This window comes from Lethenteron reissneri, chromosome 1, assembly GCF_015708825.2.
Source record: "Lethenteron reissneri isolate LAM-NWPU_2019-01 chromosome 1, ASM1570882v1, whole genome shotgun sequence".
Lineage (NCBI taxonomy): Eukaryota > Metazoa > Chordata > Hyperoartia > Petromyzontiformes > Petromyzontidae > Lethenteron > Lethenteron reissneri.
In genome coordinates, this window is record NC_083779.1 from 9,680,534 (window position 1) to 9,696,256 (window position 15,723).

General features: G+C 56.0%; 1 protein-coding gene across 1 annotated transcript in view; it reads left to right on the forward strand.

Moving 5' to 3' along the window:
- The window catches only part of LOC133341819 (nascent polypeptide-associated complex subunit alpha, muscle-specific form-like), a 34,316-nt gene extending 19,708 nt beyond the window's left edge, over window positions 1-14,608 (forward strand). The window contains exons 3-9 of the mRNA XM_061550619.1: window positions 3,149-3,277; window positions 4,880-5,029; window positions 5,476-5,627; window positions 6,442-8,058; window positions 8,572-9,430; window positions 12,754-12,867; window positions 13,586-14,608. Coding sequence (XP_061406603.1) covers window positions 3,149-3,277; window positions 4,880-5,029; window positions 5,476-5,627; window positions 6,442-8,058; window positions 8,572-9,430; window positions 12,754-12,867; window positions 13,586-13,710 — 3,146 coding nt within the window. The 3' untranslated portion in view covers window positions 13,711-14,608. The remainder of the gene's footprint in view (window positions 1-3,148; window positions 3,278-4,879; window positions 5,030-5,475; window positions 5,628-6,441; window positions 8,059-8,571; window positions 9,431-12,753; window positions 12,868-13,585) is intronic.
- Window positions 14,609-15,723: the final 1,115 nt, after the last annotated feature.

The following is a 15,723-nucleotide window of genomic DNA, read 5'->3' on the forward strand; positions in this document are numbered from 1 at the left end:
CACATACTCACGTAGACACCACAGACTCACGTAGAGACCCACAGACTCACGTAAACACCCACAGACTCGCGTAGACACCCACAGTCTCGCGTAGAGACCCACAGGCTCTGAGACCCACAGTCTCGCGTAGACACTCACAGGCTCTGAGACCCACAGTCTCGCGTAGACACTCACAGGCTCTGAGACCCACAGTCTCGCGTAGACACTCACAGGCTCTGAGACCCACAGTCTCGCGTAGACACTCACAGGCTCTGAGACCCACAGTCTCGCGTAGACACTCACAGGCTCTGAGACCCACAGACTCGCGTAGACACTCACAGGCTCTGAGACCCACAGACTCGCGTAGACACTCACAGGCTCTGAGACCCACAGTCTCGCGTAGACACTCACAGGCTCTGAGACCCACAGTCTCGCGTAGACACTCACAAGCTCTGAGACCCACAGTCTCGCGTAGACACTCACAGGCTCTGAGACCCACAGTCTCGCGTAGAGACCCACAGACTCACGTAGAGACCCACAGTCTCGCATACAGACCCACACACTCCCGTAGAGACCCACAGACTCGCGTAGAGACCCACAGACTCGCTTAGAGACCCACAGACTCGCTTAGAGACCCACAGACTCGCGTAGAGACCCACAGACTCACGTATAGACCCACAGTCTCGCATACAGACCCACAGACTCCCGTAGAGACCCACAGACTCGCGTAGAGATCCACAGACTCACGTAGAGACCCACAGACTCCCGTAGAGACCCACAGACTCGCGTAGAGATCCACAGACTCACGTAGAGACCCACAGACTCCCGTAGAGACCCACAGACTCGCGTAGAGATCCACAGACTCAGGTAGAGACCCACAGACTCACGTAGAGACCCACAGACTCACGTAGCGACCCACAGACTCGCTTAGAGACCCACAGACTCACGTATAGACCCGCAGACTGACACACAGACTCGCGTAGAGACCCACATACTCACGTAGACACCCACAGACTCACGTAGAGACCCACAGACTCACGTAAACACCCACAGACTCGCGTAGACACCCACAGTCTCGCGTAGAGACCCACAGGCTCTGAGACCCACAGTCTCGCGTAGACACTCACAGGCTCTGAGACCCACAGTCTCGCGTAGACACTCACAGGCTCTGAGACCCACAGTCTCGCGTAGACACTCACAGGCTCTGAGACCCACAGTCTCGCGTAGACACTCACAGGCTCTGAGACCCCAGCTCGCGTAGAACACTCACAGGCTCTGAGACCACAGACTCGCGAGACACTCACAGGCTCTGAGACCCACAGTACTCGCGTAGACACTCACAGGCTCTGAGACCCACAGTCTCGCGTAGACACTCACAGGCTCTGAGACCCACAGTCTCGCGTAGACACTCACAAGCTCTGAGACCCCACAGTCTCGCTTAGACACTCACAGGCTCTGAGACCCACAGTCTCGCGTTAGACACTCACAGACTCTGAGACCCACAGTCTCGCGTAGACACTCACAGACTCTGAGACCCACAGTCTCGCGTAGACACTCACAGGCTCTGAGACCCACAGTCTCGCGTAGACACTCACAGGCTCTGAGACCCACAGTCTCGCGTAGAGACTCACAGGCTCTGAGACCCACAGTCTCGCGTAGACACTCACAGGCTCTGAGACCCACAGTCTCTGAGACCCACAGACTCACGTAGAGACCCACAGACTCACGTAGAGACCCACAGTCTCGCGTAGAGACCCACAGACTCTGAGACCCACAGTCTCGCGTAGACACTCACAGTCTCGCGTAGACACTCACAGGCTCTGAGACCCACAGTCTCGCGTAGACACCCACCGCCTCGAGACTGACAGACTCGCGTAGACACTCACAGGCTCTGAGACCCACAGTCTCGCGTAGAGACCCACAGACTCACGTAGAGACCCACAGTCTCGCGTAGACACTCACAGGCTCTGAGACCCACAGTCTCGCGTAGACACTCACAGGCCCGCCTCGAGACTGACAGGTGAGATCTTCAGAGACCGGGATGAGTCTCAAAAACGACAAAAGGAAAAAAACGAGATGAAGTTATGGCAATGAAGCAAATAGCAATCAAAACAAAGCAACTGCGTCGCATGAGACGACTAAAAAACATCGCGCACAACACAAACCAATGCAGTCTCCGCAGCGCGAGTCGGCACGAGTAAAATTACCCCTCGACCGATCGTGGTGCCACTACTCAAACCGCGCTACGGTCAAACATGGAACAGATGTCAGGTGACCATCGGACTCACGCGTGCAGAGACGAGCACGTGCGTCGTGTTAGACGGCCAGGGCGGCGCGTGTCCGTGCGTTGGTGAGCGCAACGTACTATGAACCCGATGACCCTCAGCGGTGGGATGTTAACTACCTCGCCTGGTATGCAGGAGGCGGTGGGTTCGATCCCAACCCTGAAGCCTGCTGTATATTTGGAGTTGGCATGCTCTCCATGTGGTCGCGTGGAACTATCTCCGGGTAATCCGGTATCTGGCTGTTATACATTTCAACGTGATAAGCCCAATCGTTGAGCTGTCACTTGTGATAGCCAGGTTGCTTCTGAAGAAGCTACATAGCTCAGTGGGGCCTTACGTGGTCAAATAAAACAGTTTAATAGAGGGTTCTTTTGGGGGTTAGATCGCGTATAATTATATAAATGTGTTGTTAAACCCCCCGCCTCCACCACCCGACACAGCCAACTAGTAAGGGTTGTCACGTAAACGTGCCAATTCGTCACTAGTACAGCACTAACCGGTGTGTTGGAGATCCAAGCCACAACATTTACAATCTTGAGTACGACGTTTCTCCAGTAATTACAACTAGCTTCATCAGGCGACAGCCAGACAAATTACGCGATCTAACCCAACAAAAAAAAACCTATTATGGATGATATTGGTCGCGAAAGCCTACGTGTTAAAACAGTTTAGTTTAAACCCCGAATTCCATTCCTGCTCATGGCCAACACCAGTGACGATTATCTGAACCGGTCCTGGACCTCTCCGAGGTCGACTCAGCCTCAAATGAGTACCTGGTGCGGTGTGTAAACATCGCCACTGGGGAGACAAAGGCGGCCGGGCGTGGGGCTGACCACCAACCCCCTCGTGTGCCGTTCCGGGCTTCATAGGTGCTCGCTAACAGCACTTGCCCCAACAGTGTGTAAAGGCTATACGGGGATCTTTGTCTTTGCGTGTGCGTAGGGAGCATGGTGCGTGCGACGGCGCCAGCGTCACCGTGGTGCAGGAGTCTCCGTGCAAGCCTCTCCACCGAGGTGCGCACGGGGGCCATGCCGCTGCTGCTGCTGCTGGCGGCGGCGGCGGTGGTTGATGTAGAGATGGTTAATGTGGTGGTGGTGGTGATGGTGATGGTTAATGTGGTGGTGATGGTTAATGTGGGGTGGTGGTGATGGTTAATGTGGTGGTGATGGTTAATGTGGGGTGGTGGTGATGGTTAATGTGGTAGTGGTGGTGATGGTTAATGTGGTAGTGGTGGTGGTGATGGTTAATGTGGTGGTGGTGATGATGGTTAATGTGGTGGTGGTGATGGTTATTGTGGTGATGGTTAATTTGGTGGTGGTGGTTAATGTGGTGGTGGTGATGGTTATTGTGGTGATGGTTAATGTGGTGGTGATGGTTATTGTGGTGGCGTTGATGGTTAATGTGGTGATGGTTAATGTGATGGGGGTGATGATGGTTAATGTGGCGGTGGTGGTGATGGTTAATGTGGTGATGGTGATGGTTATTGTGGTGATGGTTAATTTTGTGGTGGTGGTTAATGTGGTGATGGTTATTGTGGTGGCGGTGATGGTTAATGTGGTGATGGTTAATGTGGTGGGGGTGATGGTTTATGTGGCGGTGGTGATTGATACGTCATGATGCAATGTTGTCACAGTGTTGTCATGATGTGGTGGTGGTGTTGATGTTGATGGTGGTGTTGGTGGAGTAAAAGGTGTTTACGATGAATATTGATGTCAACAACGACGATGATGATGGTGTTGATGATAATAGTGATGACGATGGTGTTGCTGGTGACGATGGTGTTGACGACAACGATGATCGTGATGACGATGGTGTTGCTGGTGACGATAGCATTGACGATGGCGTTGACGATGATGATCATTGTGACGATCTTGTTGCTGGTGATGGCATTGACTGCGATGATGGTGTTGATGATGGTGTTGCTGATGACGATGGTATTGACGATGATGATCGTGATGACGATCTTGTTGCTGGTGATGGCGTTGACGATGATCGTGATGATGATGGTGTTGCTGATGACGATGGTATTGACGATGATGATTGTGATGACAATCTTGTTGCTGGTGATGGCGTTGACGATGATCGTGATGATGATGGTGTTGCTGATGACGATGGTATTGACGATGATGATTGTGATGACAATCTTGTTGCTGGTGATGGCGTTGACGATGATCGTGATGATGATGGTGTTGCTGATGACGATGGTATTGACGATGATGATTGTGATGACGATCTTGTTGCTGGTGATGGCGTTGACGATGATCGTGATGATGATGGTGTTGTTGATGACGATGGTATTGACGATGATGATTGTGATGACAATCTTGTTGCTGGTGATGGCATTGACGGCGATGATGATGTTGACGACGATGATCGTGATGATGATGGTGTTGCTGATGACGATGGTATTGACGATGATGATTGTGATGACGATCTTGTTCGCTGGTGATGGCATTGACGATGATGGTGATGATGATGGTGTTGCTGATGACGATGGTGTTGACGATGACGATGGTGTTGCTGATGACGATGGCGTTGACAATGATGGTGATGATGATGGTGTTGCTGATGACGATGGCGTTGACGATGACGACGACACTGGGTGTGCTCTGCAGCCGCGGGCACCCAGGACGTGCGCCGCAGCCCGCGGCTCCACTCGCGCCGCTCCTCCTTCTACGCCGCCTCTCAGCCGCTCTCTCGCGCCGCCGCCTCCGTCTCAACGCAGGAGGCCGCCGCCGCCACGCAGGGCAGCCAGGCCGGCAGAGGTGGGTGGGGGTCGGGGGTTACGGCAACTGCCCGTCGGCGTCATTGTCAGCCGTGGTTAATCCGCTGCTGGATGAGGCGCCTTCGCAAAAAGCGCCACCGCTGTGCTGCCACGAATTCCTCTTGGCGACTAAAAATAACAAAAACTACGGTTGCCAAACGGCCATCAGCATCTTGAGATTGTTATTATCATCATTCTGCTCGTTTATTCACCAATCAAGACTTTTTGACGAGGGTTTTTTGCCAGGTTTGCTGCTGCTGTTGCGTGTGAGTTCAATTGAGTAATTTGCAGGACATTTTTCAGCATGGGGATGTTTTGTCCAATACCGGTTGCACTGTGTGTGTGTGTGGGTCTCAGAGTGCCGCATCTCAGAGTGCCACGTCTGCTGCGTCTGCGTGTGCCGCGTCTCAGAGTGCCGCGTCTCAGTGTGCCGCCTGTGATTTTCAGAACGCTCCATGTCGCCGCGTAAGGCCGCCGCCTCCTCCTCCGCAGCTCCGTCTCCACGCAAGCTGCTGTTTGCGGCGACCCAGCAGAGCCCCGACGCCATCGCCTCCGACCCACGGCCGTCCCGGCATCTCGCCGGCGGGGCCTTCCAGCGGGTGAGGCCGCGGGGGCGGGGTGGGGGGGGGTTTGGGGGGCGGGTGGGGGTGGGGGCGGGGGGGTCCGGCGCGATGGGCCAGAGGGGGGACGCACGGCCGTGAGCTTCAGCCGCGTCGCAATGCCTTGGAGCCCAGGGCAGGTGCCCCGCTCGTCGCTAACACCTGCGGTGGCGTCGCTCATTGCGGTCGCGGTTTCTTCGTGTGACCGACGATAAGTGAAGTGTTTGATACCCATTTGAAATGAGTGGAGCTATCAAATACGTGACTTTACCGAAAAAACCTAAGAATATAGCTATCAAATAATTCACCCGTCATGTCAAAACATTGGTTGGACCAATGTTTGGCTACTTTATTTGGTCCCAATATCTGCTATTGGGCCCATGAACATTCGTATTTTAAACGGCTCCATAGTGACGTGATGATACGTGTGTGTGCGTTGAACTTCTTTCACACCGTATGTCGCCAACCGTGCTAATCGGAGGTGCGGGAGGAAGGAGCTCTGAGCCTGGCGACCTGAGTTCCATTCTCGCTCCCAACCAACACCATTGAGCCAACCATGGGCCTCCTCTAGGTTGACTCTGCTTTAAATGAGGACCCGGTGCGGTGTATACGTGTTTACGTATGTTGAATTTATTTCGTACCGTATGTAGCCAACCCACACCGGCATTGGAGAGACAAAGGTGGCCGGGCGTGGTGCTGATTAAACGGCGCCACAGTGACGTGATTAAGCAGCGCACTCACCAGAACGCCGCTTCTGTACCCCCCCCCCCCTCCCCCCGGTTCGCTCGTGCCGCATGGCCGGCGCTCTCCGCAGGACGGCGCCCTCCTGGGCCGCGTGCGCAGCCCCTCGAAGCTGTCGCGCCGCCTCTTCGCCCCGTCGAGCGCCAGCGCCGCCGCCACCACAACCGGGCCGCGGCCGTCCGCCGGCCCCTCCGGCCCCCCGCGCGCCAGCGCCGCCAGGAGCCGGCGCTCGCGCCGCACTCCCTCCAAAGTGCGGTTCGAATCGAGCTGCTCGACGACGACGACGACGGAGCCGCCGCCGCGGTCACGCAGCCCCCGCACGCCGTCGCGGGCGCCGGGGCGCGCCGACGACGACGGCGGCCCGGCACCCTCCCCGCCCGGCACGCCGCCCCCCTGCCGCAGCCCCCGGTTCTCGCGAGGCTTCCCCTGCACCCCCGGCACCCCCGGGACCCCCGGGACCCCCGTGTCCTCTACAAGATTGCCCCGCCGCCTGACCCCCACGCCCCAGACTCCTCGCAGCGGTCGCGTTCCTGGAACCCCCGAGACCCCTGGTGTGGGGCACGTGGCGAGGACCCCTCGCACCCCTCGTACCCCACGCACCCCTCGTACCCCTCGTACCCCTCTCACCCCTCTCACCCCTCGCACCCCTCGTACCCCATGTACCCCACGCACCCCTCGTGCCCCTCGCGCCGTGTCGATGGAGCGTGGCGTCGTCCCCTGGACGCGTCCACGCCAGTCTCCCGGCGGCGGCGGGAGGCGGGCGCCGGCTCGGTGCTTGCCGCGAACGCGCAGCGAGTGCTCGGACCTGCTGCGCTCGCCCCTGATGACCCCGGCCAAGAGGCAGCTGGCGCTTCCGCCAGAGTTCCCCGGCGGAGTCGGAGAGGGGCGCGACGAGAGGCCCGCGCCGAAGACGCCAAAGGAACGACCGCCAGCGCCGCTCGGAGGCGACGCCGCCGCCGCCGCCGCCGCCGGCAAGACGCTCGCGAGGGGCTCACGGGAATCGCCGCCGACGCCTCCACGCGTGCCGGAGCACGGAGTTGGGACAGCGTCACGGGCGCCAGCACCGGAGATCAGGAGGTCTCCCAGGAGGTCTCCCAGGAGGTCTCTCGGGATGTCTCCCGGGAGGTCTCCCGGGAGGTGCCCGAGCGGAGGGGGCGCCGGCGCTGGAAGCCGCGTGGAGACGGCGCGTGGAGACGGCAGGAGGAGTGGCTCGGCCGACCGAGGGGCGGCAGAAAGGGGTGCGGGAGAACGTGGACAGGAGCCGGATGGTTTCGCTTCCAGAAACGCTGCGAGAGGGGGGAGATGGAGCGAGGAGGAGGATGTGGAGGATGTGGAGGATGTGGAGGATGAGGAGGATGAGGAGGAGGACGCGTTGAACGAGATGACGCTTTCCTCGTCGCCCGCCGGTGCCGGGAGCCTCGCGTCACCCGAGTGGGAGTTGGCGTCGCCGCGCGGCAAGCGAGAGGGCGTGGGCGTGCGCCTGCGCCGAAAGCCGACGGGCGCCGGCGGGGCGCCGGCGGAGACCTTGCTGGAGCCGCCGCGGCCGTCGCCGCTTCTTACCCCCCCCGGCGGCGGCGGCAGCTACTCCCTGCGGCTCACGGTGGACCGGAGGCAGCGGCGCGCCGAGGCCTTGCAGTCCTCGCCGGCGGCGGCGGTGGCCGCTGGCGCCTGGCACCCAAGCGCCACTAAGGTAGAGACGCGCTCGTCCCCGGGTTTACTGCTTTACTAAACTATTATTTCGTCTTGACTTAAAGCTTTCATGACTGCAGGAATTCACATTCTTTTGGTCTTTCGGTAAAGTCACGTAAATACATTTTTTTAACCAGTCGAAACCACGGGGAGTCCTATGGGAGGCAAAACATTAACAACAAAAACCATTAACCGATGTCACTGTTAACAGAGGGACTACTGTAAACGATTCTTTTTTAGGTAGGCAGTGACATCGACGAATGTGTCTGCTTGGAAGTTATTGCACGCCGATCTAAGGAAAGGAACGTGCCTAAGAGCACGTCCTCCCCGCGGAGACGGATTAGCGAAATGGATTCCCGTACGCCGGTGCCGGCCCTGTGCATTGCTGCATCGCAGGGTCGCGAGTCGACACGGCAGATTTGGGGTTGGGGAAGCCGTTGAATGTCGATTGGCCGCGGGCAATTGCGGTCGTGTAACTCGCGTTGTTCGCCTGCCGCTCGTGCCCCCCCGGCAGGACGCTCGACGCCAGTGCGAGGAGGAACCGTCGCCGCCGGCGCTGCTGCCGCGGGGCTCGGGGCCGCTCGAGCCGCGGCTGAAGCGCGCCGGCTCGTGGGAATTGAACGAGGACGGCCGGGACCGACCGCGGGCACCGGTCGACGACGACACCGCCGCCGCCACATCGCACCACCGCTGCGGCCGGCACTCGTCGCACCGGCGGCTGGCGGAGGCCGGGGATCAACGTACGCCGCCGTCGTGCCGCGTGCGCCGAGCCTCGGCCTCCCCGAGCCCGCGCCGCGTGCAGACTCGCATCTGCCACGCGCTCACGCCGCCCGCGTCGTCCTCCACGCCCCCGCAGAGCGCCGGCAGCGCCGCGAGCGCCGCGTCGCCCGCGCAGAGTCCAGCCATCCGGCGGTGGCCTCGCAAGAAGCGGGCGGGCGGCGGCGCTTCTCCCGCGGCCCCCGGACTCAAGCCGGCGCCGTGGGACGGCGGGCTCGGCGCGGCGGAGGCGGACGGCGTGTTTGCGCTGCCCGACAGCTCCCCGCCGAGGGAGGCGACGTGGGGAGCCCGGTGGAGCGGCGGTGCCGGATACGGCCTGGGCTCCCGGTGGGGCGGCTCCGGCGGCGCCGGCTTCGGCCTGGGCTCCAGCAGGAAGAGGCGAGCCGGCCGCTGCCTCTCTTCCCCGGTGGAAGAGGAGGAGGAGGAGGGCGGCGACGCCGCGGTGCCGTGGGCGGCGCCGCAGTTGGCCAAGCGGCCGCGCTCGGAGACGGAGCGGGGCTGGTCCTCCCCGAGAGGGAGCGCCGCCTTCTCGTTTACCGCCACCGCCGGCGGCGCCGCCGGCGGCAGCGACGACAACGTCTTCTCGAGCCCCGCAGGTGGGTGCCAGGAGGGCCGGCGCACGGGGATCAGGGGCTTGACCGGCTGCTCGACGGCTCTTGGCACGAATTGGCCAGGGGACGGCCGAGGCGCCGATGGGTTCTGAAATCTGTGTGGGTCACTGGCCACACCCCACCCCCCACCCCCCACCCTGCTGGGACACTCCTCCGCCCTCCGTCCCACGCTGTGTGAATTGGAATTTGGCCAAACCAGCAGCATCCATTGCAGCAGCATCCATTGCAGCAGCAGCAGCAGCATCCATTGCAGCAGCAGCAGCAGCATCCATTGCAGCAGCATCCATTGCAGCAGCATCCATTGCAGCAGCAGCACCATCCATTGCAGCAGCAGCATCCATTGCAGCAGCAGCATCCATTGCAGCAGCAGCAGCAGCATCCATTGCAGCAGCAGCAGCATCCATTGCAGCAGCAGCAGCATCCATTGCAGCAGCAGCAGCATCCATTGCAGCAGCAGCATTTATTGCAGCAGCAGCAGCATCCATTGCAGCAGCAGCAGCATCCATTGCAGCAGCAGCAGCATCCATTGCAGCAGCAGCAGCATCCATTGCAGCAGCAGCAGCAGCCTCGTGGAAAACAGGTGATGGGTTAGGCTAAGGTTAGGTTCGGGTTACAGTTGGGTTGGGTTTAATGTAGTGTTTAGTTTGGGGTAGGGTTCGGTTATATTTAAGGTTAGGGTTAGTTATGGGGAAGGTTTAATTGAGAGTTTAGTTTGGGGTTAGGTTAAATTTAAGGTTGCGTTAAATTGAAGGTTAGGTTAGGGTTAAGTCTAAGGTTAAGGGTTAGTCTAGGGTAGGTTTTGGTTCGTGTTGAATTTGATTCTGCACATGACAGGGGGTCGGAGCCGTCGATCCCACGAAAGAAGAGGAGGTGGCCCTTGTCTTAGCTTCACGACAGTCTCATTCGCCGTCATACTCCATGCACATGCCATTCCGTGGACGAGCGAATCGACGCAGTCTCCAGCGGTGCCAACTCCCCCCCGAGGCTTCCGGCAGCCTGCCGCTGGTCCCGACTTGACGGCCGGCGCGCGTCGTCTCCGGCTTGAAGTGCGTCGGTGTGTGCCGTGGGCGGTACTCGTGGTTGTTGTTGTTGTTGTTGCTGCCCTGCACCTGCTGAGGGAGGGAGGGAGGGGGGGCTACGTGGGCTGACGCCCACTCGCTCACTCAGTTGACCATTGGTGTGTGATTATCCGGCTTCCAACATTATCTGGCTTCCAACATTATCCGGTGGTCACGGACCGATCCGGCAAAACCGCTCCAAAGGCTGTACCAGGCCAGAGATCGGCACCGTGTACGTGACGAAATAGGAGCTTTGCTTGATTTCAGTGTAACGTATTATATGCAGGACATTATACACTACATACAAGTTAGAACAATAACAGATCACGACGTTTCGATCACAACACGAGCAATCGTCGTCAGGTGGGACAACCACAGCAAGAAACAACTGCTGAAGTAGACGAGAGATCTGCCGTGGCACGGGGTTATATAGTGTAGTGTATAGTAGTGTATAGTGTAGTGTATAGTGTAGTGTATAGTAGTGTGTAGTCTATAGTGTAGTGTATAGTGTAGTATATAGTAGTGTATAGTGTAGTGTATAGTAGTGTGTAGTGTATAGTGTAGTGTATAGTAGTGTGTAGTGTATAGTGTAGTATATAGTAGGCCTTGGCAGTAGGGGGGAGAGAGAAGGGGGGGGGGGCAGATCAGAGAGAGATGCACAGAGAGAGAGAGAGAAAGACACACAGAGAGTCGGAAATAACAGGTGACATAGGCAGGTAGGATGGAAATATCACAGTCAGTTAAGACTTTACCTAACTGGCTGTGATGTTTCCATCCTACCTGCCTATGTCACCTGTTATTTCCGACTCTTTGTGTGTCTTTCTCTCTCTCTGCATCACTCTCCAATCTGCCCTGCCCCCCCCCCTCACCTGCACCATTGGAATCTCATTTGCCAGTAAAAAATATGATAATTGGTTTTTTACCCTTCTATCTGGCAACAAAACTGACACCTTTTTTACAAGGAGTCATGTTTGCATAGACCACAATACCTGCAGCCATAATGCAAATAAAAAACATAACTCTGATAATGTATGTGCACTGTCCTTGAAGTTGATTGGTCCACACCCGAAACAGCTTTCCTTAGAGCCTAGTCTCATATGGGTTGGACCAGATCTGGTCCAACCCATGTGAGACTAGGCTCTGGTCCAACCCATGTGAGACTAGGCTCTAAGGAAAGCTGTCTCGGGTGTGGACCAATCAACTTAAAGGACAGTGCATATATTATCAGAGTTATGTTTTTGTTTGCATTATGGCTGCAGGTATTGTGGTCTATGCAAACATGACTCCTTGTAAAATAGGTGTCAGTTTTGTTGCCAGATAGAAGGGTATAAAAACACAGTTATTATAACCTCACCTACTTCAGCAGTTTGTCTTGCTGTGGTTGTCCCACCTGAGAACGATTGCTTGTGTTGCGATCGAAACGTCGTGATCGATTATTTTTCTACCCACGTGACTTTACCGAAAGAACCAAAGAGTATGGATTCCTGCCGTCACGAAAGCTTCAAATGAAGATTGCATACAAGTTAAACAATGAAAATACTGCACTGTGTGTCTATCACCCCCATGCAGAGTCTTCTCGATTGGAGTGAGTACGTTTTACAGTAAATACAATAACTTTTTAAAGTAGGATATTGTTTTGATTGAAAGCTTTCGTGACTGCATGGATTCATATTCTTGGTTCTTTCGGTATAATATTTGTATTATTTTATTATTTCCCTTCTACGTGACTTTACCGAAAAAACCAAGAATATAGGATATTGTTGTCTATTTGTATATTCATTCCAATTTCATTCAGTAAACAAATGTAAAACACTAAACACAACACCAACAAACATGATGGCACGCAAGAATGTGCAAAAATAAGCTCTTTGAATATCTGGCGCACCCTCCCACGCGAAGCTGGCAGATAATCGAAGCTCTACCGTGTTTATAACGTCGACAAACTTACGCGTTCATTCATTTGTTTTGTAATTGCGTATCGGGTGTCGGTCGCAGGGCTCTGGGTGTCGGGCGCAGGGCGCCGGGTGAGTTGATGGCAGACTGTGACCGTCTCGTGCGTGTCCCGCCCGCTCGCTGGGCTCCCCCCGGCAAGCTTGACCCGTGGTCCTGGCGTGGACTTGCGGTTGGGGGGGGGGGGTTCTTACCCCGTGCCCCCGACTGGAAGTCTTTGAAAATAGAGCTTCATAGCTCATCGGATTCCTCCCGCGGTCTGAATAAACATTTTGTTTTGTGCCACAATCGTCCCGGCAGGAGGGAGACACCGGGAGCTGTCGGCTCGCGGCCTCCTGGCGCTGACGCAGTCACCCATCATCCGTCCCCCCCCAATCCTCGCGAGCGCCGCCTCCACCCCAACCACGGAGCCCAGTGAGTCACGTGGGAGAGGGGGTCCCTCCCTCCCTTCCTCCCTCCCTCCCTTCCTCCCTCCCTTCCTCCCTCCCTTCCTACCCTGAAACCGAACGGAACAGTAGATAATATAAGACTGGGTGCTTCAAAAAAACGTTAAAACTTCTGAGAATTTGCAACAAGAAATGTGCCTCGGGGCTCTGGAGACCACCTGGAGAAGATTCCAGGCCACGCGTTGACAACGATGGCGAACAAGTGGAGACGCTTTGACTTTTGAAGCTGTTAACGTGACATTTGCTATCATGTTACAGTGTCTTTATTATCTGTTAATTTTCCATTAAAAACAATCATCCCGTTTCGTCCCATTTTGATTGAAGCACCATATGTACTAGAGCAGCAGTTGTTAACCTCTACTGCAGCCTTGCACCCCTTTGGATCTCACTTGCTACAAACATGTTTAATGTTAATAAACACATAGGGTTTTATGAAACAAAGTAGTTGTACTTAATGTGCCCGTGCTAAATTTGTGTTTTCGATGATTTACCTTCTACAAACAATCTGGCCATGTTTCGCTACCCCCAGAAGGGCATCTCGCACCCCCGGGGGGGGTGTGAGTCTATGGGCAGTGTTGAGTCTATGGGCAGTGTTGAGTCTATGGAGGCAGTATGTATGTTGAACCTCTTTCGCACCGTACGCAGCCAGCCGTGCCCAGCTGACGAGTGTGAATCCATCCCAGCAGATGGCGCCACCACCACCAGCAGCAGCAGCAACAGCAGCCAGGGGTCTCCGGCAGCTGAGCTGTCGTCCGTGCGGCACCGAGGCCCCGGCGCCAGGACGTACGGAAAGAGGAAGCTGCCCTGCTGACGCCAGCAACAATGCCGGCGGCGCCAGCAGCCGGGACGGCGCGCACCGAGGGGGGTCGTTGCCCCGCGGCACTGCTCCTGGCGTCGCTGTGCACAGCGACCTCGAGTGGGGTGCCCGGCTCCGCATCGGGTGTCCACCCAGAGAACTGAGGATGAGACTCGTAGACTCGTGCAGAGACGTGTCAACTCGCAGAGACTCATGCAGAGATCCGTCAACTCACAGACTCTCACAGAATAAGTATTCTGTACTTTTAGTCGTCCTCATCATCAGCAGCAGTGGTCAGTCCACTGCTGGATTAAAGTTTCCCAGGTCGTTGCCACTACCTGCCACGATCCTCGTTCGATGTGACGCCGTGGGTCTCGGTTCACAAGCCGTCAGTCGCTGGGCATCTTGACGTGACTCCTGGGTGCCTCGGTTGCTGTGCAGTGCCGCCTTGCCTGCAGGGTTGGTATATCTTGCTGCTCGGCATCCGTCGCGGGGTGCTGGGTGTCATTCGGAGGATGCTGGGCGTCAGTCCCAGGGTGCTGTGGTCCCACGTCTTGGCAAGGTTTCGCTGTGGCTGTGTCGCGGACTTGCGGTGGGGGTTAAAGGTCACCTTGGGGGGTTCAGTGGATGTCGGGCTGGCAAGCGCTCGAACCAATCAACTGTGCAATTTTGTTGTTGTTGTCTTCGTTGTCGTTGTTGTCGTGGTTGTTGTCGTCGTTGTTGTCGTTGTTGTCGTTGCGTTTGGAGAAGATGGACGCGTTCCTCGGGGCGTCCTCACCGGCGCCGCGTGGGCCTTGCTCTCGGAGCGCCACTGCCGTGTGCCGAGCGAAGAGTTTTCTTTTACGAATAAAAAAGTGACATTTCCCCCGCCTGTCCTGCCGCCATGGAAAACGTCCACAGCATTGGACCTCCGCTGAAACGGCGTCACGCTCCCCCTCCTCTCTCCCCCGCACCCCCCTTGCCCCCTCCGTTGTGACTCGGGGTTGGCGGCTCACGGTGGGATGGGACAGCACAGTTCACCACAGATTGTGAAGGTGGCCAGCTATCTTAGTTTCTCAATTGAAAACTCAATTCTTTAGAACCGCTTGGTTGTTGCATTTAGTCTGCCCCCCCGCACCTCCGATTAGCGTGGTTGGCTACGTACGGTGCAAACAAGTTCAACATACACACACTACCCATAGAATCAACACTACCCATAGACTAACACTACCCATAGAATCAACACTACCCATAGACTAACACTACCCATAGAATCAACACTACCCATAGACTAACACTACCCATAGACTAACACTACCCATAGACTAAAACTACCCATAGACTAACACTACCCATAGACTAACACTACCCATAGACTCAACACTGCCCATAGACTAACACTACCCATAGACTAACACTACCCATAGAATCAACACTACCCATAGACTAACACTACCCATAGAATCAACACTACCCATAGACTAACACTACCCATAGAATCAACACTACCCATAGACTAACACTACCCATAGACTAACACTACCCATAGACTAACACTACCCATAGATTCAAAACTGCCCATAGACTGAACACTACCCGTAGACTCAACACTACCCATAGACTCAACACTGCCCATAGACTCAACACTGCCCACAGACTCAACACTGCCCATAGACTCAACACTACCCTGACTCACACTGCCCATAGACTCAACACTACCCATAGACTCAACACTACCCATAGACTGTCCTTCTGGGGGTAGCTAAACATGGCCAGATTGTTTGTAGAAGGTAAATCATCGAAAACACACATTTAGCACGGACACATTAAGTACAACTACTTTGTTTCATAAAACCCTATGTATTTATTAACACATAGATAGAGAGAGAGAGAGACACACAGACAACCACAGAGCGAGACAGAGACAAGCACATAGAGAGACGCACAGAGAGACAGAGACACAACAAAGAGAGACACAAGAAGACACAGAGACACAGAGAGAGATACACACAGAGACAGAAAGAGAGAAACAGAGAGACAAACAGAGAG